This window comes from Castanea sativa, chromosome 4 (genome assembly GCF_040712315.1).
Source record: "Castanea sativa cultivar Marrone di Chiusa Pesio chromosome 4, ASM4071231v1".
NCBI classification, from domain to species: Eukaryota; Viridiplantae; Streptophyta; class Magnoliopsida; order Fagales; family Fagaceae; genus Castanea; species Castanea sativa.
Window position 1 is genome coordinate 48,739,726 of NC_134016.1, and position 25,373 is coordinate 48,765,098.

The 25,373-nt window shown below is 34.0% G+C and overlaps 1 protein-coding gene and 2 pseudogenes across 4 annotated transcripts in view; all 3 read right to left on the bottom strand.

Annotated features, from left to right (window-relative positions):
• The window catches only part of LOC142631956 (uncharacterized), a 2,141-nt pseudogene extending 1,277 nt beyond the window's left edge, over positions 1–864 (bottom strand).
• Positions 1–16,047, bottom strand: part of LOC142631957 (uncharacterized) — a 20,102-nt gene extending 4,055 nt beyond the window's left edge. Inside the window, exons 1-6 of one of the 4 annotated variants that reach the window (XM_075806333.1) lie at positions 15,647–16,047; positions 14,373–14,543; positions 14,193–14,282; positions 13,882–14,001; positions 13,713–13,785; positions 11,162–11,900 (exon numbers count right to left, since the gene is read on the bottom strand). In XM_075806333.1, the coding sequence (XP_075662448.1) occupies positions 13,738–13,785; positions 13,882–14,001; positions 14,193–14,282; positions 14,373–14,543; positions 15,647–15,820 (603 nt within the window). In that variant the 5' untranslated portion in view covers positions 15,821–16,047 and the 3' untranslated portion in view covers positions 11,162–11,900; positions 13,713–13,737. Of the gene's footprint in view, positions 1–11,161; positions 11,901–13,604; positions 13,786–13,881; positions 14,002–14,192; positions 14,283–14,372; positions 14,544–15,646 lie in introns of those variants that run through there. The other 3 variants (XM_075806334.1, XM_075806331.1, XM_075806335.1) reach the window with 3 other exon arrangements.
• On the bottom strand, positions 1,156–4,208 carry LOC142631363 (disease resistance protein RUN1-like; annotated as a pseudogene).
• Positions 16,048–25,373: the final 9,326 nt, after the last annotated feature.

The window sequence follows — 25,373 nt, forward strand, 5'->3', positions numbered from 1 at the left end:
TAAGTGAATAATCATGATTGAATTCACATTGCTTCACACAAATTGAATGAAGTTCTCGCATGTAAAAGATAGAAAGGAAAAAAAAAAGTCTTTATTAAGTTTAAACATTCAAAACCATTCCTTTCAAGCTTTTTCTAGTAGCTACTATACACATTTCCCACATTCAATTATCAGAAAAACACTCAAATTAACCTTTAATTGAAATTTTAGATTTCTTCTAAGACTACAACTTTTGTCAAGAGACTATGAATGATTGCCTATCACTTTCACTAAGACCCACCACTCACACAGTCAGCTACTGCCACATTAGTACATTGTCATGTCATTTAGATAGGAAGAAATGAAATTTTAACAGTAAAATAGACGAAGCTAAGAATTTTTTTGTTTATTACATTCGCCATGACAATAACAGCAACATGTTAAAAAAACACCGAAATTACAAGACAAGATTTTCAGCTAAATTGAATAGGCGTGTGTACTAGGTGATACATACAGGGTCGAGGTCGGAATCGTTTTCAAGCTGGAGCATGTCGCGGACGATGTAGCGGTCGGCGGGGTCGAGACCAGTTTTTTCGTGTTCTCCAAAGGGTTTGGAGAATGTATTCTACTGACTCTTTCGAATTCGACCTCATCAATAGCGGCAGGTGACCCCACAAACAGCGCTCCATTCTTTCTTGTGTCTTCCTCAACAAAACAACCCAACTCCCTGTTCAAAATTTTCACTTCAATTCAAAGTTCAAACCTTGTTGGCACTAGAAGTAGAAGTGAAAAGCTGCGAGTGAGAGAGAGTTCCCTATGTTTTCACTTCCAGTTCCAGTTCCACCTACTGCGCCTCTGTGATTTTTACCATTGAAACCGCTTGACTGACTGGAAAGCGATTAGAAAGGGTCAGTTGTTTTGTTTTTGGGTTGTTGGTGGGTTGGACTTTGAGTTGGGGTTCAATTGGGCTCAAGATGAGTCTTTGAATTTGCTAAGCTTGGGGTTGGACTGGGCTTGACTAATGATACAGATCCGGTGAGGATTGGTTTGGTAAAGATTTGATGGGGTCGATACTTGATTACTAATTTATTTGGAAAAAAGAGCTTAGCTTTTTAAAAATTAATACATATGCCTTTTTAAAAAACTAATGGAATAAAAATCAATACATATGCCTTTTTAAAAATGAATTAAAATGATGATATTTTCAGTTAGTACATCAAGAACATCCTCATAATACCATAGTCTACTACGCTCTCAAGGTAGTTGTGGTGATTCCCGTCGAACAATGTCCTTACCCATTTGTTGTAGCAAGTCATGCATTGACAATTTGTCATATTGATCAACAGTTATTAGACACACATCAATAAGTTTTTGAATTCCATAGATTGGATGTAAATCGCAAGAATCTTGTACATCCATGACATATTTCTTATGAAATCCCTTAAAGATACATGCAATATCAAGGAAAATATCTTGTTCAGCTTCATCCAATCCTTCATAACTTGTTTCCAGTACATTTTGAATTTCTTTGTTAGGAATTCTTTCATACTTATCTATTGCACTTTTCCATTCAGGTTTAGTTCTTCCACACCAATCAACACCCATTATTACTAGAGCTAATGGAAGTCCCTTGGTATATTGTATAATTTGGTTTGCAAGTTCCAAGTAATCTTTTTTAGGTTTGTTACTTTGGAAGGCATGCATACTAAAGAGTTCAAGAGTTTCATCTTGATCTAATTCCTTAACCTCATGCATTGAAAAACATTTTCCAAGAATAGCTACCAAGTGTTTGTTTCTTCTTGTTATAATGATTTTGCTTCCAAAAGCATACCAATCACATCCTCCAACCAAATTTTCTATATGGACCCATTTATCCACATCATCGAGAACTAAAAGAATCCTCTTAAAAGAAAGTCTTTCCATTATCATATTGATTCCTCTAGATTTGTTACCCACTTTTAAATTTCTATCTCTTAAGATTTCAAAAAGAAGTGTCTCTTGTAGGTCGATTACACCATTATTTGTCCCCGATTTTTCTCTAAAATTTTCTAGATAACAAAATCCATCAAAATGATCACAAATTCTATTAAAAATAGCTTTTGCGATTGTTGTTTTACCTGTTCCACCAAGGCCATAGATTCCTATCATGTGAGCATCATTTGACTCAATATCTGAAAGAATGGTTTTTACACGATTATTTATTCCAACAGGGTATCGAGCAATAGATAATAGATTGCGATTTAATTTAGAATTTGAGATCTCTTCAACAATTTCTTAGATAAATTTGGACTCGCTGCAACTGTCATTCACATAACATTAAAAAGAAAAAAGAAAAAAAAGAGTTAGACCAGAAAATAGAAATATGAAGACAAACCGTATATAAGATGTTCAGCGTGTGCATTAAATTTGAAATATTAGCAATTAAAGTAAGTGGCATGTACTAATTTATAAATCAATAACCATCATTATGTTTTTTTTTTAATGGTGAACCATCATTATGTCAGCACTTACTTTTTTTGTTGGGAAAGTATTTTTCGCTTTTAGGCATAGTTATCAAAACATATTAAGTATTAAACCATCAAGGGAGTAGTACGGTGGTTCATTGGTTCAACAATTGTGTCACTGTCTCAACAGTTAGACAAATAATTTATTTATTTTATATAAGAACGAATTTAAAAAAAAAATGAAGATACTATAAAAAAATGCAATGGTATTCAATTATTACATAAATATGTAGGTATAACATAGAATGATATTAATATAATATTATTGTTTAGAAAATTTATTTAAATATAGAATTTAACATATGCAAGTATATAAATATGGCTAAATTAGAAATATTGAATTGATCAAAATGACTTAAATATTCAAAACCAAACAGATTGAATAAAATCATGCAATTTGATATTTTTCTAAAAATCCTGGTGGATTTTCATGGCTTAATCCTTTTTTAAAATAAAAAATATGACAGTTTCCTTCATACCAATCCAAATTTTCATACGATTGATCAGCTTGGGAGTTCAATCGTCAGTTTGGTACAATTTTGATAACTATAATTTTAACATGAAGTTGCCTAGAAAATCTAGTTAGGTGACAACTAAAACTTACTAAATCTCACTTTTAATACTAGAAATAAATTATTGAAGAAGTTTTCAAAAAAATTTTAAATGAATAACTAGCCTCATCACATGCGCTTCGCGCGTGCAATGAGGTTTTTTTTTTAAGTGGTCTTATTTTGTAGAAAAAAACTGTATTTTTTTATTATATATATATAATTTTTATTTTAAAATTTTAATTTATAAGTGAATAAATCAATTTAAAAATTGTTAGGAGAGTGGTCTTATTTTTTAGGCAATGTTTTAGTGGGAGTTAGAGTTGCATTTTTACTGAATTGTCTTTTAGTTTTGTTTCTACTTAAACATAGGAGTATAGGGGCATTTTTGAACTAAAAAATGAGAAATCTAAACAGAGGAAGCCTCTTAAATAATATTATAAATACGTGGGTGAAACTCCTATTTAATTGGTAAGGTAATGTACATTTAAATTCTTCTTTCTACCAATTCTCCAAAAAAAAAAAAACCATCTTTCTAGTTTCTACCATTGCAAGCTAACTTCTATTGTTAGAAGAAATGAAAGAAAAAAAAAAAAGTAGATTCATAATTTGGCCAGAAATTGGGGGTCAAAACAAACTACTAAAACTCATAAAAAGTACAAGAATTGTCACTGAACACATACCTATGCTGGTAATGCCAACCAGATATATTGACTGCTTCTTGGAGAGCGTTTCTCCATCTTTGTACTTTCTTGTTGTCCTTAATGTTTTTTTCATGTTTATCTAGAGCTTTTCCAAACTTTCCATTTTGGTTACGTAGTTCTGATGGGTCCACCTTATAAAAAATTGGTTGCACCAATTGGTCATTCTTCTTGCACTCAATAATCTTGGCTAACTCATCCAAACACCAAGTAGATGACGCATAGTTTTCAGAGAATACAATTATTGATATTGTTGAGTTCTTAATGGTTTTCAGGAGCTCTGTAGAAATTTTTTCTCCCCTTGGGAGCTTATCATCAATGAAGGTGTGAAGACCCCTTAAACGCAAAGCCTCATACAAATGGCTAATAAAATCACAACGGGTATCTTGACCTCTGAAACTCAAGAAGACATCAAAGTTCTTGGGTTGGTGGGTGAAAGAGGAAGATGAGGCTTCTTTGTTGATCACAAGAGCCATCAAGATTTATGAGCAGACTATTGTAAAGATCTGGCAGGAGGAGAAAGAAAACTGTTAAAATGTTGTCAATATAACACAGGAATGTGAATGACAAATTTGGAAAAGAGTGGACGCAAGCAAGAGGAGCCTTTAAAGGCAGCTTGCTTTCAGTGTGACCAGTAACTCTTTAAACTTTTTAAGTGCCAAAATGTTTAGTAGCTAAAATGTTTGTGTTTTGTATTTTTTTTTAAAAATGAAAAAATGCTTGTTTTTGTCTACAAGATTCTGTTATTCATGAATAATAAGAAGAATAGCTAGGTGGAATTGGGATAGTTAATGGAGATTATTTAATAATTTTGTTTTCATCAATATATATATATATATATATATATACATATATAAAATGGTTTTTTTATTTTGGCATGTTGGAGGAGTGTGTACCGAAAATATGCAATAGGTGATGTGAAACTATCACGTATTATTCATGTTAGATGCTTTGGCCAAGCTTGGAGCACAGTCTGGCTTTCATTTTGTTGTTTTTTGTAACCCACCGCCTATGGTGGAGAATTTGTTAGCTTTTGATAAAGCTAGCATGTTTTGTAATAGACTTGTAATTTCTTAGTTTAATATTATATCATGGGTTACTGAAAAAAGAAACTATCATGGCCCAAAAGCTTTTAAAAGTGGAGCCACTCAGCACTTGGATAACTAAAATAAATTTTATTTATTTATTTAATAAAATGATCATGGTTTTCATAATTAAGGATAATATATTATGTTACTAATTTACAAGGCTCCTGACAATAAAAAAGATGACTCCAAATCTTCTATTTACTTTACGTTTTACAAATAAAAACATATCATATGTCACATATTTAATTAATTCCTTATTTTAGGTAAGTGAAATTAGAAAAAAGGCAACAATTTCCCAATATTATACCCAACTCAAATACAATAAAATAAACATCAACCTAGACGTAAAAAATGACATTATCTTAGAAAAACAACAAACAAAAGCATACGATAAAGTTTAACTTATAGAAAATAAATGATTTAATTGTGGTATAAAGAAATTTTTCAAAAAGTCAAGGACCTTGTAGCTGAATTGGCACCTTTTCATGTACAAAGTATTTGGAGGTTTAGGAAAGAAAGAATTAGAGTTATGGAGTTAACAGCATATTGTAATTATTTCTAAAAAAAAATTAAAAAAAAAAAACTTTTCAAAAAATCACATGATGGACATTCTATAAATATAAGTATTTGTGGGGTTTGGGAGGGATAAGGGCTGAGAGTTCAAATCTCTAAGAGAGAGTTTCTTCACACACGTATACATATAAATTAAACTAAAGTAGAATTTTATTGCAAATAAAAATAATAATAATAACTTTCCAAAAACTTTCTTATAGAGTTAAACATAGGATAATCATAAAACATCTTCAAGTGGAAAAAATTATGCTTATTATTATTTTTTTAATACAAAATAGAAATTCTACTCTAGTTTAATTTAAGTGTATATATGTGTGAAATTTTTTATACAAGATAAAAATTATACTTTAATCTAATCTAAGTGTATAAGTGTGTGAAATTTTTTATATAAGATAGAAATTATACTTTAGTTTAATCTAAGTGTATAGATGTGTGAAGTTTCCTTCTAGAGATTTGAACCCTGGTTCTTACTCCCAACACCCCACAAGCTCTTATATTTGTTGAGTAACCATTGCACTAAGAGTGTGCGGTGATATAATGAAATTTAACCATACACACTCAACTAGGCTTCATTTCCTTTATTAAAATATCATAATTTCCGCAATAACTTAAACAGTAACAAAGAAAGAAAGAAATATAATATGTAATATCTGTAAATCTGCAATCAAATAGAAATCAATGAAATAAAAAAATATATATATATCAAAGATTTTCAAAAAACAACATTCATAAATCTGATAGCAAATTCACTGATTGAATTATTAAGGAAAGAAAAACATTAAAAAAAAAATCGATATTTCCTTACCCGATCTGAGTTTGTTTGTTGAGCGTGAGAGACTGAGGAGAGAGCACTTTTTGTTGAGAGAGAAGACTCGAGGAAAAGGAATCTAGGAAGGAACACTCTCTCCGCGTCTGAGACAAGCAATTAAAATGGATGCATTTCAATTTCATATATTCAAAATACCATTATACCCTTGAAATTTTCAATATCCAGCCTCTCCCTTCTTCTTCTTCTTCTTCTTATTTTTTTTTTATTTTTATTTTTTTAACTCTCTAAAATAAGTAAAAAAAAAATCGAATCAAATTCCAAATTCCATTTGGATAAAATTCTACTTTAAAATAAAACAAAGAACGAGTTTTGTACAATCACAATTCATAACAAGTCGCGGTTCATCAAATTCCAAATTCCATTTGGATAAAATTCTACTTTAAATTCTCATTAAGCTTTGCATTTTGTTCTATTCTTAATCTAAAAAAGAAAACAAAAATTACAATTAATTTTATAATTTAATTTTCGATGTTACACCTTCATTTCTCAACATTGTAATCTGCACGAATGGTTGAATCATAGTTGACACTTCGGCTGCTGCTTTCTCTTTTTATCAGAGCTTGCCTAACATTCCCAAAAGTACCTTTTACTCCAATTTTTCAGTTGAGATTGACAAAGATTGACTTTTTTGGAGCACTTGTCCATTGGAGGACCAGTGATTCGTGCACCCCATAGTGAGTGAACCACACCCTTACAGCCTTCATCTTTAAGCCACATTGCTTCGAAACGGTAGGGCCGTTCTGGTCTGTAGTAGAATCATGCTTGTTCATCGTTAGAGCAAAGCCATATAGGCTTGTGATCAGACGAGGATCCTCGATAGCGCAGTCATATTCTTGCATATTTGTCACTATCTTCACTATTGAAAAGGTCTCGTCTTCAATATGGAATTTTACTATTAGTGTCATGTGTTTGTACTTTTATCTGTAATTTTCTTTTTAATTGAGTCTACGCATTTGTAACTTGCAATTTGTCTTAGGCTATGGCAGCGTGATGAGCAGCAGCTGAAAGAACTTTTAGAGAGGGCCATTGCTGAAGCTGCTATGAGAAGTGCTCTGGAAGCTGCTGATGGTGATGAAATCTTGGCTATTAAAATGCTTCGCTTGTAGAGGGTGAACGGGCTGGAAATGATACAAATACAAAGGTTTAGTTTGAATCTCTAAGTTCCTCATCTAGCCTAGTCCTGTCTTTTAATTCCTTGCATGTTATGTATTTAGCAAGCATATCTATCTTCTGATGTAGCTCTATCCATGTGACACTAGCTTATTGTCTAGCTACTTTTGCCATGAGGTGGAGTTGCCATAACTATCACTGCCATTGAAGCTTTCAAAATTAAAGAAGAAAGTTTTATGTTCAGCACCTCATTTTAATCAACTAATAATTTGATAAGAAGCTAGATAATTGCTAAACTGTGGGAATTTGCCCTTAATTAGGAGGAAAAGTTCTCATTCATCACATATATGCATCCTTTCTTTGTGTGTTGGTCCCACATATGATTGGGGCTTACATAATATAAGAGGGATGATGTATGTAATTGATGCATTGCAACTTTGATTGATAAAGCTAGACTCAATTACTAAGTACCATACAAGTAACCTAATAAGTTGACTTGTATTTTATGATTTGAATTCAAAATGACTGTAATTATTCCTTTCATGAACATCACTTTAAGCCTTGCCCCATCAACGGCGAAAATACAAAATCATGGAGTGGACTTTTTTTTTTTTGAAACATTCAGATGTTTTGCTTATAACCAAATAAAAGCCATAAAGGCTTGTGATCAAAAGAGGAACCTCGATAGAGCAGTCATATACTTGCGTATTTGTCACTATCTTCACTATTGAAAAAGTCTCATCTTCGATATGGAAGTTTACTATTACTGTCATATGTATTTATACTTTTATCTGTAATTTTCTTTTTAATCGAGTCTATGCATTTGTAACTTGCAATTTGTCTTCAGCAATGGCAGCCTGATGAGCAGCAGGTGCAAAAACTTGTGGAGATGGGCTTTGCTGAAGCAGCTGTGAGAAGTGCTTTGGAAGCTGTTAATGGTGATGAAATCTTGGCTATTAAAATGCTTCGCTTTGCAGAGCATGCACGGGCTGGAAATTATACAAATACAAAGGTTTAGTTTGAATGTGTAAGTTCCTCATCTAGCCTAGGCCTTTCCTTTAATACCTTGCGTGCTATGTTTTTGCAAACATATCTATCTTCTTATGTAACTCTATCCATGTGACACTCGCTTATTGTCGAGCAACTTTTGCCATGAAGTGGAGTTGCCATAACTATTAGTGGCATTGAAGTTTTCCAAATTAAAGAAGAAAGTTTTATGTTCAGCCCCTTGTTTTAATCAACTAATGATTTGATGAGAAGCAAGATAACTGCTATACTGTGGGAGTTTACCCTTAGGAGAAAAAGTTGTCTCATTCATCACATATATGCATCATTTCTCTATGTGTTCGTCCCGCATATGACGGGCTTACATAATATAAGAGGGATGATGTATGTAACAGTGTGGCCGATACCGTACCGGTACCGGCCGTACCGGCCGGTACATACCGTACCGGCCAGTGCACCGGTACCGGTACACTTCTATATTGTACCGGAAAAAATACCGGCCGTACCGGCAGCGTACTGGCCATACCGGCCAATTTCGGGCAATACCGGCCGGTACCGGGCGTACCGGCCGGTATAGAAAAAAGCTTTTATTTATTTAATTTTTAGTTTTTGTAATTTTTAAATTTTTGTAAAGGCATAATGGTAACTTATTTACATTAACTTCTTAGTATTATTTGTTTTCTTAGTATGCAATGAACAACTAAGCTTTCTATTTTTTATATTGTGTTTTTTTTTTCTTTTATTTGATACTAAAGTCTAAAACTATGAATAATTTGTTCTAAATTGAGGTAATGTTTTATAATAAACTTTTATATTTACTATAATATAAGTGAAATATTATATGTTTATAAACATGGTTCTAAAGATTTTTGTGTGTGTGTGTGTGTGTGTATATATATATATATATAATAGTGGTAAACCCGAAACGGTACACCGGTATTGACCGGTATCCGAAATATATCGTACCGGTGGCCAAACCGGTACAGCCTCCGGTACGGTATTGACTTCCTTGGTATGTAACCAATGCATTGCAACCTTAATTGATAAATAGGAACATGGAACAATAAACAGAAACACATGTTGTCACATGTATACATATATGTTTACCTTTGCTAAGCGTGGTATTCAAAGTTCGAACGCAGCCAGCCAGAAAATTCATGCTAAGCAACACCATTTTGTTCTTTTAAATTTTCAATTTTGGAAGGCTTATATTATACTAACAAAGAGAGAGATGGAAATGCAAGGAATTTCAAAGGGAACAGAAGAGATTGGAAAGAGGAGAAGGAAAAAGAAAAGTTGAAAATTTAAAATAACAAAGGTAGAGAAATGGGTTTTTTGTTTTTCTTTATAATTGTTTATGTTAAAGTTATGCCTGATTGCAAGCTTAACTGGTGCGTATTTTTTATTTTGCAAGTTAGTCACGTTGTTGTTAAACATTCACTATGTTGAGAGTGTTTTATAATTTGTTGCTGGTTTAGAGATCGTAGATGGGTGTGGCATATAATGAATCCAAAATGATCAAATTTGATGACTTCTATTACTCGTAAATGACTAAATGTATGATGAACAGATATTGATAATAAATATTATCATTTTAATTTATGTAAAATTCTGTGATTACTATTGTAGTTAGATTTAATTAGCTTTGTATTCATAAATATAAGGTAAAAGAAGGAGATGGTAGTTTCTGTATTCATCTTTAGATAATGAAGTTTGCAGAAGTATTTCTGTTGCTGTCTTTGTTTAGTATATCAGCATCAACTTATGAACTTGATTTTCTTTTGACTATTATTGGAGGATGGTGCATTGATAATTCGAAAGCCATGAGCAGTATTTTGCTCTTCACTTCCTGGCATGGAAGCGAGATGTAGGGCCTATTTGGTTTGAGCAAAAAATTGGTGTATTTTGTATTCATTTTTAGTTTTTGTAGGACTGACCACTAAAAAACTTGTTTGACTTTTTATTTGTATTCAGTTTTCATTTTTAGTATGTCAAAAAAAAAAAAAGGATCTAAATATAGAAAATGAATACAACTTTTTGGTGTTTTCATTTTCTTGAAAATAAATATAGTGACATATTCATTAAAAAAAAAAATCAAATTCTTGAGTCTCATTATCTCTTACTTGTCACATCAAAGAACACACTTTCTCTATTTGTTGGTGGTTGTCATAAAAAAGAAAGTGAAGGGAAAGACAAAGTAGAAAATGATACCAACAAAAAAAAATCGATGGAAACAAAAAATGAGTACAAGATTTGAGTATAGAAAATGAGTACAAAAAATAAAAATAGAAAATGAATACAACCTTGATAGGCCCGTAGATTCAAGTTTTGGCTTAGGGATGCTCACTTAGAATGGGGGCTTGTTTGGTTTGAGGAAAAAAGGGATATATTTTGTATTCATATTCAGTTTTTTTGTAGGACCCACTATTACAAAACTTTTTTTTAATAAAAATTAAAAAACTTGTTTGGCTTTGTATTTGTATTCAGTTTTCATTTTTGGTATATAAAAAAAAGATTTGAATATAAAAACAGAATGCAACTTTTTGGTGTTTTCAATTTCTTGAAAATGAATAGTGGCATTTTGGTAAAAAAATCAAAATTATGGGTCCTTCTATCAGTAACTTGTCACATCAAAGAACACTCTCTATTTGTTAGTGGTTGTCATAAAAAAAAGTGAAGGAGAAGACAGCAAAAAATGATACAAAAAAAAAAAAGGATGGAAACAAAAAATGAATACAAGATTTAAGTGTATAAAATGAGTACAGAAAATGAAAATATAAAATAAATACAACCTCAACACAAACCAAACAATCCTAGCTTTCTTAAATCGATGAAGACCAGCTCTTCCATACTTTTTTTTCTTTTTAAATTTTCTAAATTCCCTAAGAGTTCGATAAAAGAAATCTCCCACAATAATACTAATATATTTGATTTGAGATGCAATTTCAGCATAAGCATCTACCACATACTTGGAAGAATTTGAAGTTTAGTGCAATTGATAAGTTCCCATACTTCAAGCTTTTCAAGATGCTTAACAGAGTCATGAACCCCATTCAACGCATGTTTCGTCAAAAGATAATTCAGTTCAACAACAAACAGAAAAATTCCAGTAAATTCAACCTAAAAACACTGAGAACCCAATGTTGGTGTGGTAATGTATTCCAAACACTTTATACAATGTTGTGAAAATGACATTGGTTAGGAGAGAACTCACTTATGTGTTTATATGTCATTGTAAGCCACCATTGATATCTTAAGATAGTGGGCTTTATCCATATCACACACGCACACCGCCCCTCCCTGTCGCACAGGTCCAGATTAGTTTTTCTTCTGCTCTGCTTTGCTCTACCCTCTCTGTTATGGTTTGCTCTTCCTCTCCCACATGTTTTACTAGTGCAGACCACACTTTTGGGTATACTATAAGGACAATGCTTTCGTAGCGTGATTGTACAACATTGTGAGATCATTCTAACCTTTTTTTTTTCAATGCTATATTTCCAACATCCAACAACGACCAGGTCTATGTTCCAAAATTTTGAGCTTGACTATAGATCCTCAAGAGACTACGAAAAAAAACAAAAGTCAATTGCAATTGATGTTAAGCATTGAATAACCCTAATTCAGATGCTTCACACTACACAAATTGTATAAAGTACTCACATGTAACAAAACCATCTTTTTATAAGCTTTTTTCGTAGGTACTATACAATTATCAGATAGAAAAATACTCAAATTAACCTTTCATTGAAAGTTGTGAATTTCTATTAGCTTAATTAGTAAAATCTTTTGTTATTGAATATGAAATTTAGGGTTTGAATCCCGGCCTATAAAAAAATCCAATTGATATCCAAATGTTGAAATTCTATTGTATAGATCAAAAAAAAAAAAAACATTTACTGAAAATTTATGGACCATAGTTAACGAACTTGACTGAAAAATGGAGACGAAAAAGTATACTCTCAATTTAAAATGAATGAATTTCATAATTAAGATTAAATATTACAAATATAAACACTAAAATCTTAATCGGAAAATAGACCAAACTAAGATTACATTTACTATGATAATAACAAAAACATTTTAAAAAAACAAACAACTATTTTACTATAGTCCCATGAACTACTGCTGCAATCAATACGTTTATTTTTAAGACAAGAAAGAGTACCAACTAGATTAATTACATTAATTATTTAGTAATTAACAAATCTGAAATGTAGTATGGTTCGGTGAAATAACTATGCTTTCTCTCATATGGTTTGTCTTATATGGTTTGGAATAGAACATGTATACCTTTGCCTATAGCAGTGAGATTATGTTTTTTTTCAGAGATTATGTTTTTTTTTTTTTCAGAACTTTTCCAAACGCAGTAATGCTCAAAGAAAATGCACTATTCTAGGCATTTTAACTATTGCCTCAAGAATTCTATCGTCTTTACTCAAAAAAAAAAAAAAAAAAATATATATATATATATATATATATATATATATATATATATATATATATATATATATATTGCCTCAATAATTTTTATTTTTATTTTTTTAAAAATTATTGCTTCAGGAACAAACATTTTACATTACGATTCCTAATGTACATTTTGTGCATATGATATCCACACTTTCACACTAGGTGTCCACATTTTACACATGATGAGATAAAATGTGTGTGAAGAGTGTATAAAAGGAGTAGAAGACAATCAAAGCCCTTTACTTTTTCATCACTACCACACATGATTTATTTATGGTTTTCTTTTTACTTTTCTTTTACTCTAGGGGTACAAGAAAAATGCCCAAAAATATAGTGCATGTCATCATTGGTTAATTCTTTTTCTCTTCTTTCTGCCATTTAGATGTCGACAGATTACAGCTTCTATGAGTTAGTTCTTAGTTTCCAATATAATGTACACATGCCCAGAGCTTGTAACTCCATTGACATTTCCTAGTATCTCCAATGAAGACGTCCAAGGTTCAAATTCTCCCCCCAAGCCATCAAAATATATATATGTGGGAACAAGTTTTTGTCATGAGCTTTCTGGAAAGGATTACTACGGTGTCAGCATAAATTTGTCAGAATTCATTATCTATTATATCAAAGGTTGACTATGTTGAACCAGTCAGTCACCGGATTAAACTTCCCGTTCAATCTACAGAAGGGGTGCTTTTGGTGAATTGATAATTTGATATCCCTTACTATGAAGTAAATTCTTGGGTCATGGTTGGGTGATTGAAACTCCCCAAGAACACACACACACAAACAAAGAAAGTTCATAACTTTACGTCTTTCTGAAGTAAAGTAATTTGGCCACTTTCATTCATCACACAGCATATGTAGTGAAATCTAATAAAACAAAAACAGATTTTGAGACCAAATCATACCATAGTATCTCATGCATATCATAAACTACATCATATTGGTTTCTTGGGATAAATGCCTAGTTGAGGTCTCATCCTGAGAGGAAGATGATAGAACATATTTAGACAACCACATTTGCACTTTGAAAAATATTTTGGAATGAAGAAACAAAAAATCAAAGATGACACTAACCATGTTAGACAACTGGTCTCTTATAGAGTACATGGAACTCAGCATCGTCTCTAGAGTATCTTGAGCTAATTGGAACTTCACATCCAATTCTCCTGAGTGAGACTGTGCATCATTTTGAAGCTGCAAAATGAGTAGTAACAGTCAATAGTCGCCTAATCACACAGACCATTAAACATATTTTGTCTTACACTTCCAATAAGTGTCTATCTAATGTTTATTTCTCACTCTTTCTCAAATTAAAAAATAAAGGACACTCATTCTAAGTTCATTCACCACTAAAAATTCCAATGTAAGAGATACTCTTTAGATACCTTCAAATTGATAATAGCCACAGGGTCTACAGATTCAGCATCTTGATTTGCCATATCCCATGTCATTGTCTTCAACCGGGGCAAAGTAACCTAGACATTGTCCATTCAGAAATAAAGTCAGATTCTTGTGTGCTACCTAGTAGATCAGTGAGGTTGCGTATACCATAATCAAATTTCTACCTGATCCTTGAGTAAATCATCCTGCCATTCTCGTTGAAACTTTTGTAGCAGAAGCGTCAATAGTCTTTGTAGTTCAGGCAATACTTCAGTGGGAAACAGTTTATGAATGTCATCCTTGCTGACATTCTCGTAAACAAACCTACGGATCAACATGCGAAGACATACCAAGAGCTGCAATATAGAACATTAGAATTATAACCCACACCAGGTGGAATTTGCTAAGAAAGCCTATACAAATTAGAAAACTTGAATCACCTTTTATGTAGATAGTGATAATATAACAAGTAATGTAGATGAACACTTTCAAAATGGCTGCTTTATACAATCAACCTTGTATCATTCTATGCATGTTTAGTCAAAAGATAATTTAGTTCAACAAAAGACAGCAAAATTCCAAATTGAACCTAAAAACACTAAGAACCCAACCCAAAATTTTGGGATCAACTATGGATCCTCAACAGACCATAAACAAAAAACAAAAACAAAAACAAAAAGAAGAAGAAAAAGAAGAAGAAGAAGATAGATTGCAAATGAAGTTAAGTGCTGAATAGTGAAAAACCATGACCCAATTCACATTGCTTCACACAAATTGAATGAAGTACTCGCATGTAACAGAGAGAACCAAAAAAAAAGCCCCAAAAAGTCATTATTAAGTTTAAACATTCAAAACCATTCCTTTCTAGCTTTTTCTAGTAGCTACTATACACATTTCTCTCGCACAATTATCGATAAAAAAACACTCAAATTAATTTGAACGCTTAATCTTCAATTCCTTTTTCTAATAGCTTCACACATATTGAATGAAGTACTCGCATGTAACACACAGAAAAAAAATTAAAAAAGCCCCAAGAAGTTGTTATCAAGTTTAAACACTCAAAACCATTCCTTTCAAGCCTTTTCAAGTAGCTACTATACACATTCCCACGCGCAATTATCGATAAAAAAAAAAAAACACTCAAATTAACCTTTCATTGAAAGTTTAGAGTTCTTCTAAGACCACAACTTTTGTTAGACTATGAATGATTGGCTATCACTTTCGCATAGACCCACCAAGCTTTCTCCGCAGCTCTAGTGCATAGTCATGTCATTTAGATAAGAAAAAACAGAATTTTAACAGTAACATAGACCAAAGCTAAGATTTTTTTTTTGTTTTTTTTTTGTTACATCCACTATGACAATAAAAGCAACATGTTAAAAAAAAAAAAAAAACACAGAAATTCCAAGACAAGATTTTCAGCTAAATTGAATAGGCGTGTGTACTAGGTGATACTTACAGGGTCGAGGTCGGAATCGTTTTCAAGCTGGAGCATGTCGCGGACGATGTCGCGGTCGGCGGGGTCGAGACCAGTTTTTCGTGTTCTCCAAAGGGCTTGGAGAATGTATTCTACTGACTCTTTCGAATTCGATCTCATCAATAGCGGCAAGTGACCCCACAAACTGCGCTCCATTCTTTCTTCTGTGTCTTCCTCAACAAAACAACCCAACTCCCTGTTCAAAATTTTCACTTCAATTCAAAGTTCAAACCTTGTTAGCACTAGAAGTAGAAGTAAAAAGCTGCGAGTGAGAGAGAGTTCCCTATGTTTTCACTTCCAGTTCCAGTTCCACCTACTACGCCTCTGTGCTTTTTACCATTGAAACCGCTTGACTGACTGGAAAGCGATTAGAAAGGGTCAGTTGTGTTGTTTTTGGGTTGTTGGTGGGTTGGACTTTGAGTTGGGGTTCAATTGGGCTCAAGATGAATCTTTAAATTTGTTAAGCTTGGGGTTGGACTGGGCTTGACTAGTGATATAGATCCAGTGAGGATTGGTTTGGTAAAGATCTGATGGGGGTTGATACTTGATTATTAATTTATTTGGAAAAACTCAAAAAAGAGTTTAGTTTTTAAACATGTTGGACTATCATACTCCAATTTACTATGTGATAATTGAAGAGATTATTCACTTGTTACTTGCAATTTTAATTATATAACTTTTTTTAATGAATTATGTGACTTGTTTAAATAATACATATGGATAGTTTTATAAATTGTCACGTAATAGGTTGGAGAAGATTCTTCCTAACTGATTTGGAGCTAAATTTTGTTAAAATTGATAAAAATATTTGTGAAAATTTAAATAAATTCAAATCAAATATCAAAATGATCAGCATAGGTGAAGACAAACATCGTTGAACCTAATTTATTGGTTCTTCAAGAACATAGCCAAGGTCATGGCTCAACATTTCCCAACAAGTTGTCAACCCTACCTTGGGGCATCCCATATTCTCAACATAGTTCCCCCCCACCCCCCCTAAAACCAAGCTGTTGGATTCAAATTATCAAAAAATATTTTCATAAACCAAAACAAAGAATAATTCCACTCTATATATACTATCTGTTTTCAAAGTAAAAGGACAACTAAGAATTTCACTTTCAAGCATGCATGTAATCATTCAAACCCAACTTCCTTGTTTCTTGCTTAACCTCAAAAACCAGGAAATAAAAACTATATAGACTAACCATAACTTTCTACACAATTTTCTCAACCAAACCACGTTAATCATTCAGTTTCAGTACATAACTTTCTTTTATTTTTCAAAAGACTAGCTAGAACTAAAAATATAGTAACAAACTCATAGAGAATCTCCAATGTGAAATCTCTTCCTTGAAGCCCACTGGTTATAGGTTGCAGAGTTGTTAGCAGCAAGAAGTACCCAACCCATATCACCACCAACTTTGAACTCCTTCGCAGCTTCAACTGGCACATTGGTAGTGACCAACATGACCATCATCATCATCATGCAAGTGTGAAAGAGAGCAGAGATTGATGCCATGATGTTTGTGTGTTCTTCTTGGTTTGTTTTTCTTAGACAGACTATTAGAAAAGGTTTAGAACTTTAAACAATGGTAGTAGTGAGAGAGTTTACGGATCAGTTTCAAGGAGTAATTTATACATCATGTGATGTAGAACTAGTTAATTCATGAACCAATAATTCATGAAAATTTCTTACACGTTATGATTAATTGAATTTTTCATTCATGTTCGAGTTAGATATTTAATTTTATTTAACGTGTTGAAATTTTCATGAACTATTTAATTTAACAAGTTGGGACAACAAGTTTGATCTTTATTGATGTTTTAGTGAGTAAGCAATAAAAATAGGGATGACCCTACTTGCAAAAATCATTTCAAGTTTGTATGGAATGGAACCATAGTTTCATGGAAACTATTTGTTGACTAATGAGTCATGACTTTAATTGAATATATGAAAGTGCATGAAAAATCTTGCATGCACAACACTCATCAAACTTGTCCATATTGTTAGTGAGCCTCTTCCCATGAAATAAAGTCGTTTATTACAGAATTAGTATTAATGATTTTCAATACTTAAGATCAAAATTCATTTTGAAATATCATAAATGATTTCAAATATATTCAAAAACTTTTACTTGTGTCTTTTATTTTGTTTAGATTTTTTTGAAAACACATAATAGAAACTAGTTGTATTTTTTGTATGCTAACTTAGATTTGAATCTTAGAGTCCGTTTGGATAGAACTTATTTTGCTGAAATTGAAAACTGAAAACACTGTAGCAAAATAATTTTTAAATGTGTGAATAGTGCTGTGAGACCCATTTTTAATGAAAAAGTTGCTGAAAAGTAAAATTTGTAAGACCCATGAACAGTGTATTTGTGCACTGTTCATGGCTGAAAAGTCCAAACTTGCGGCTGGGTTAAAAAAAAAAAAAAAAAAAAAAAAAAGCAAAACGCGGACGCAGGAAACTTGGACGCGCTATCCAAACTCCACCTTAATATATTTGTTATTCTTGAATGATCGCAAATTTATTGTTCAAGTTTTTGTTCTCCAAAGACAAATTCCTACACCCATCCCTGGTTCTCTCTCTATTTTCCTTTAACTTTCATTATTGGATGAAAAAAAATTTGGCTCATGTGAGACCCGCATGTTCTGTTAGGTAGAAAACGGACGAGCCACTGACAAAAGAGGCCAAAAAGTTATCGACTAAATTAACAAAAAAAAAAAATTATAGAGCCTTTAATGACTTAATGTAACAACTTGAAAGTTCAAAGGGTACTACTACAATTTAAACTTCGAAAAATAAACACTGAATATTGGAAATTTAGAAACCTGTTGCAATCAAACTCCGTGGATGAACAAATATTGTTGCACTCAAATTCCTTTGTTCGTTTGAATTTTAAAAAATTTTAATTTGCTAGATGTCTTTCGCCATTGAGCTAAAATTTTCTTAGGCTTAAAACTTTTTTCCAGGTCGGTGTACGCGCAAGAACTCGTCAGATATCAACTGGGCCTTACAGCCCATTATAGAAGATATGAGGCTCAGGCTGAAGCTTTTTCGTGTTGTGATTTCCTTTTTGTACTTCGGAATGTAAAATTCCATGGCTCACAATCTTCTCATGGGCTACTTTTTACAAGTTCTGATGGGCTGATTTTGTAAGACTGATGACTTTTAGCATTGAAAAAGAATAGTGATCGATTGAGCCCACCTAGCTCCCCTTCTTCTTGATTTATTTAATATATAAAAAAGAATGACAGTCACTGCTGCATTAATATTAGCAACTGTGGTTGACAATTTAAAACCACGTTAATCATTCAGTGCACGTAACTTTCTTTTATTTTTAAAAGACTAGCTAGAACTAAAAATATAGTAACAAACTCACAGAGAGAATCTCTAATGTGAAATCTCTTCCTTCAAGCCCACTAGTTATAGGTTGCAGAGTTGTAAGCATCAGGAAGTAACCAACCCATATCACCACCAACTTTGAATCCCTTCGCAGCTTCAACTGGCACATTGGTAGTGACCAACATGACCATCATCATCATCAGGCAAGTGCAAAAGAGAGCAGAGATTGATGCTATGATGTTTGTGTGTTCTTCTTGGTTTGTTTTTCTTAGACAGACTATTAGAAAAAGTTTAGAACTTTAAACAATGGTAGTAGTGAGAGAGTTTACGGATCAGTTTTAAGGAGTAATTTATATATCATGTGATGTAGAACTAGTATAATTCATGAAAGAATAATTCATGAAAATTTCTTACACATTATGATTAATTGAATTTTTCATTCATGTTTGAGTTAGATATTTAATTTTATTTAACATGTTGAAATTTCCATCCAACTATTTAATTTAACAAGTTGGGACGACAAATTTGATCTTTATTGATGTTTTAGTGAGTAAGCAATAAAGATAAGAATAACCTTACTTGCAAAAGTCATTTCAAGTTTATATAGAATGGAACCACAGTTTCACGGAAACTATTTGTTTACTAATGAGTTATGACTTTAATTAAATATATAAAAGTGCATGCAAAATCTTGCATACACAACATCCACCAAACTTGTCCATATTGTTAGTGAGCCTCTTCCCACGAAATAAAATCGTTTATTGCAGAATTAGTATTAATGATTTTCAATACTTAAGATCAAGATTTATTACAGCGATACTGAGAGGGATTTTGGAAAGTCGACACAACAACATAGCATCGCCGGTACAATTACTAGTAGAAGAATTTGAGAAGGCCCAAAACGACAACGATTTCCTTACGTTTCCAAATTAATTCCAAAGAGAGAGAAGAGGTTCATGGACGAAGGTGGAAGTGGAACAAAATGGCACCACACGATCTCCGCCGTCCGTTCAAACGAGCAGCGATCTCTGATCAACAGAGGCGCAGAGAACTCTCCCTACAGCGCCAAGCACAGCACCGCCGCGATGTCCAACACCAAATTGGGTTGGGCTTGCTAAGTTGGTGAGTTACTTGCTTGACTAGGATTAGGAAGTTCCAGTACATTGGTTGGATATGTATGCTATTTTGTGGTGCCATTAGGGTTTTATTACATGTGGGGTTTGTTGACTTGGGCTGGGATTGATAGGTAAGATGATGTTTTTTCTCTGGTTTATTGTGGATGCATGCACATTGTTGAACCATGCCCCTCATTGTGTTCTTCATGGGTATATGATCATTTTTCTTCATTTTCTGCTTTCTTGTTTGATCATGTGACTTGGGCACAAACATGTGCAAGTGAGCACATTTTTATCATCATGAATGTCCAATCACTCATAGCATGTGTCTCATTGTTGTTGCTCATTTTAATTTTGAACAATTTTTAAATCCATAGTTGTATTTGTTCGGTTATGAATTATAGAATTCCTTTGGGCCCGATGGCACTTCCAATCTCCATAAGTATGGGGTTGTGGGTAGGGCCCATATCTTGTTGGGTATGTTAGTTAAGGGGGAATGTGCAGATTAGGCATGTGGATGCATGAATATAGTAAGTTAGGCATAGTTTGAAACTATGTAGGAAAATAGCAACTCGAGTTTTTGAAACTCGAGATTTACATAATAAATCGAGTTTCAAAAACTCGCTTTATGCTCGCTTTGGGCTTGCTGAGGTGGAGAAAATGCCACCTGGATCTCGAGTTTTATAAACTCGAGTTTTAAGTCTACCTAAACTCGAGTTTATAAAACTCGAGTTTAACTATATCTTATTATAAATTATGTAGTTTATACGCATATAACTCGAGTCTTAGAGACTCGAGTTTTATGCAGTAACTCGAGTCTTATAGACTCGATTTCCTCTGGGCATGTTTATTTAAAACTCAGCCCGTGGCATTTAACTCTCTCACATTCTCCACTCTCACTGCTCAACACACAGAGAAAACCTAAAATCTCAGCCTCACTAACTCTCTCACTCACTCACCCTCACTAACTCACTCACCCATAACTCTCTCACACCACTCACTCTCACAAAACCACATTTTCCACTCTCACTGCTCTTCCCTCTCAGCAAATTCATATCTAAGGTAAGGGTTTGCATAATTTGATTGTCATTATAGTTGGGTATGTTGTCTATGGGTGTGGGTTAAAGAGTTTTACCATTTATTTTGTAGATAGTTAACATAACTTAGTTAATTTATCAATATTGTGAATTATAGAACTTTGTTTTGTTAGTGTTAATTTTTTGAGTATTTATTTGTATAGTTTTTGTTATCAAAATTTTATTCATCATTTTATTTTGATCATGATCTTACAAATTTCTTTGACTTTATTTATCATTAGTTTGGGTATGAAATGGGTAGTGAATGAATGTAATGAATGGGAATGAGTATGTAATTATCAAAATTTTATTCATCATTTCTAGGTTTTTATTTTTATCATGATTTTACAAATTTCTTTGACTTTATTTATCATTGGTTTGGGTATGAAATGGGTAGTGAATGAATGTAATGAATGGGAATGGGTATGTAATTATCAAAATTTTATTCATCATTTCTAGGCTTTTATTTTTATCATGATCTTTCAAGTTTTTTTGACTTTATTTATCATTGGTTTGGGTATGAAATGGGTAGTGAATGAATGTAGTGAATGGGTATGTAATCATGCTCCTCTACCCACCTAGTTCTTTCAGAACCCTTTTAGGCATTATAGGTCACCACACAATGGAGTAATAGATAATTCCGTCTCTCCATCCATTAGGATTAGAAGGTTTACATCTTGGCCTTTAGATATTAATGGGCACTCTATAACCTGGCTTGAATATGTTCATTGGTAAGATTGCATTACTTTTTTCCCTCACTTTACGACTATGTGATTTAACTAACATAGGACTTGACTTGAACAGGTTCACAATGCCTGATATTGTTATAATCATATACCATGGTGGTCCGCTTAAGAATCCCAATGCGAACAAGGGATTGCCATTTGAGGGGCCGGGTATGAGAACTTATTATGCCGAAGTTGATCGTAGGTTGAAAACCCTTGATGAATTGAAGATATTTGTCATGGAAGAGTTGGGTAAGAATCCTGATGCGTACAACATGCAAATTACTTATCGTATGCCAAATGAAATCATGAAGCACCGGATTAATTACAAGTATATGCTGATAGAAAAAGACAAACATGTGAAGATCATGTTTGACAAGTTGGAGAGTATAGCTGAAGTAAGTAACATTGAGTTGTACATACAGTTGGAGCCGCGTGCAGGATGGCAAGAGGATATCCAACAAACAACTAGAAGCTTACAAGTTGCGCTTCTGGATGCTCAATATGAGTATTCTACACATGTAGAGGATGATGATGTTCATGCCGATGGAGATGATGATGATGATGACGACGACGACTATGTTGATGAGACTACTGCCGTTAACAATGATGATGACGATGATGATGACGACGACGACTATGTTGATGAGACTACTGTCGTTAACAATGATGATGACGATGATGATGATGATGATGATGATGACGACTATGTTGATGAGAATCTTGCCATTAACGGTGAAGATTTTGCCGATAAAGATGACTATGAAGACATGATTGAGAGAGGGGACTTTCGGGACTTTGGGGACTTTGAGAGGGACATTGATGACGATGAGACATTGGACGGCGGTGAACCTGATGCAGACAATGTTATTAGTGTCCAAAACATTACAAACACAATCCCTGCCTACGCACCTCCTGCGTTGTCATTCTCTGCAAATACTTGGGAAAATATGGTTGATCCTTCGCATATTGAGATGCCATTTGTGTCTACTTGGAGAGAGGGGATGAATTTGTGCAAAGGGTTGACTTTTGCGAGTAAAGTGGAGGTGAAGCGCGTATTAACAATTTGTGCCCTCAAGGAAAACAAAAACTTTAAGATCACTAGGTCGACGAGGAAAAATTTTTGTGCGAAATGCGTGCATGAGTCGTGCAAGTGGTATGTCTACGCAGTTATGAAGCCCGAGCTCCAAAATCTATGGATGGTCACCGTGTATGTGGGTCCTCACACGTGTATACCGACTGGGGTGCGAAATGATGGTAGAATGATGAGTTGTAATTTTATTGCAGCAGAAATCCATAACAAGTTACTTGAGGATCACACCACTCAAATTAAGCATCTCAGATCTCTGATAGAGGCGAAATATAATGGCCATAAGCCTTCTTACTACAAGGTATGGGATGCGAAACAAAAGGCGATTGCGCTTATGTTTGGAGATTGGGAAGAATCTTACCAAAGGCTGCAAAAGTTGCTAATGGCGTATATTGATCAGGACCCGACTACCCAGTTTTGCTATCGTGTCACACCCACCGATGAAGATCACACCGTATTGTTGCATTATGTGTTTTGGTCTTTCGGTCCATGCATATCGGATTCAAATACGCAAGCCGGTTATCGGTATTGATGGGACCCATCTGTATGGTAAATATCGGGGAAAGTTGTTGGTCGCAATGGCAACCGATGCTAACAACAAGGTATTCCCTCTCGCCTTTGCTGTTGTGGATTGTGAGTCGGGGTCCGGTTGGAGGTGGTTTTTACGATGCCTCGGAGAAACGATTGACCACGATACCTCGACGACGGCATTTGCATAATTTCGACCGACATCTCGGTATCAAAAACGCCATTGCAAGCTGGCCTAGAAGGGATGATGGAAAAGCAAAGGTATTTCATAGATATTGTCTTCGACATGTTGCTAGCAACTTCAACACCCATTTTCGAACTCGACTCTAAAGTCGGCGGCGTTGAAAGCGGGATATGCTAGTCGGGTAGTTAAATTTGCTACCATAATGGACTCCATTAAGCGAGGTGGAAATTGAGGCCATTAGGAAGAAGAAGAAGGTGACGTGGAGGGATGGTAAGGAAAAGAATCAAGATTATCTTCCATACACATACCTAATGAGCGAGGATGTGGACATGTGGACCCGGTCATACGATGGTGGGAGACGTTTTGGAGCAATGACAACCAATATATCGAGTGTTTCAATGGTGTGCTTGAAAGGTGCACGGGGCCTTCCTATTGCCGCGTTGGTTGAGTTCACTTGGAGCAAACTTGTTCAATATTTCCACGACCGGCGCAAAGAATACCATTATGAGTTGTCGAGAGGGTAAGAAATGGAGTGAATATGCCTTATCCACGTGGGATGGAAATAAGCGTAAATGCGAGAAACACTATCTCAAGCCATTTAGCAATGAAGAGCTGATATTTCAAGTAGTTACCCAACTCAACGTGTCTAGCGCAGGAGGGGGAAACCACAGTTACGAAGTTCGGTTACGGGAAAAAACATGCAGTTGTGGGAAATGGCAAAATATAGGGATCCCGTGTTCACATGCAATTAGAGTATGTGACTATTTACATATTGATTCGACCACGTATATTCACCCATGTTATGGTTTGAACCATGCACTTAACACTTATGAGCATGCATTTGTGGTTCCTAAGTCACAGTCATTATGGAGGGATCCCATGGGGCCAAAGTGGTTGCCTAATCCAGCATTGTTGCGGGCCAAAGGTCGACTGGTGAAGTCACGAATAAGAAATGAGATGGATGGAGTGAGGAATAAGGATCAAGAACCGGGATGGCGGAGGGAGGACGCAGATTTGATAGAGAGTCAACCGAAGCAGACATGTGGACTGTGTCATGCTTCCGGGCATAACCGCAGAAAATGTCCGCAGTCCCGCGGTGCTTCCACAAGCGGCCATGTTCCACACTAGGTAGGTTGGCAAAAATTTATGCATCGGTTAAATAATTGTTGTTCATTCGATGTTTACCTAATGTTTACTATCTTGTCTCCTAACGTAAATACTCTACGTTTTTCAGGCATCCTTCCATGGACGACGTTGTATTGGCTCTATGTGAACTTTTTGATTGTTGTTGAATGTACTTGTAATTCTCTATCCAATGTACCTCTATGAAGATTGTGATTTGAGTAGTATGGTTAGAATTGCAAATTAAGTGTGGTTGGACATGTTGGACATGTTTAGAATGATGATATATTGAGAATGACTTTTGTTGTGATTTGAGTGCATTTACATTGTAAAACAATGTCTGAAACAGAGCATTTTCTGCTGGGAAAAAAAAATTTGCCCAGTAAAAATCGAGTTTTAGACACTCGAGTTCCTTGGGAAAAAAAAATTTGCCCAGTGGAACTCGAGTTTTAGAAACTCGAGTTCCACTGGGCAAATTTTTTTGAAGCAGGGCATGCCCCTCTGCCTCTCTGCCTGAAACAGA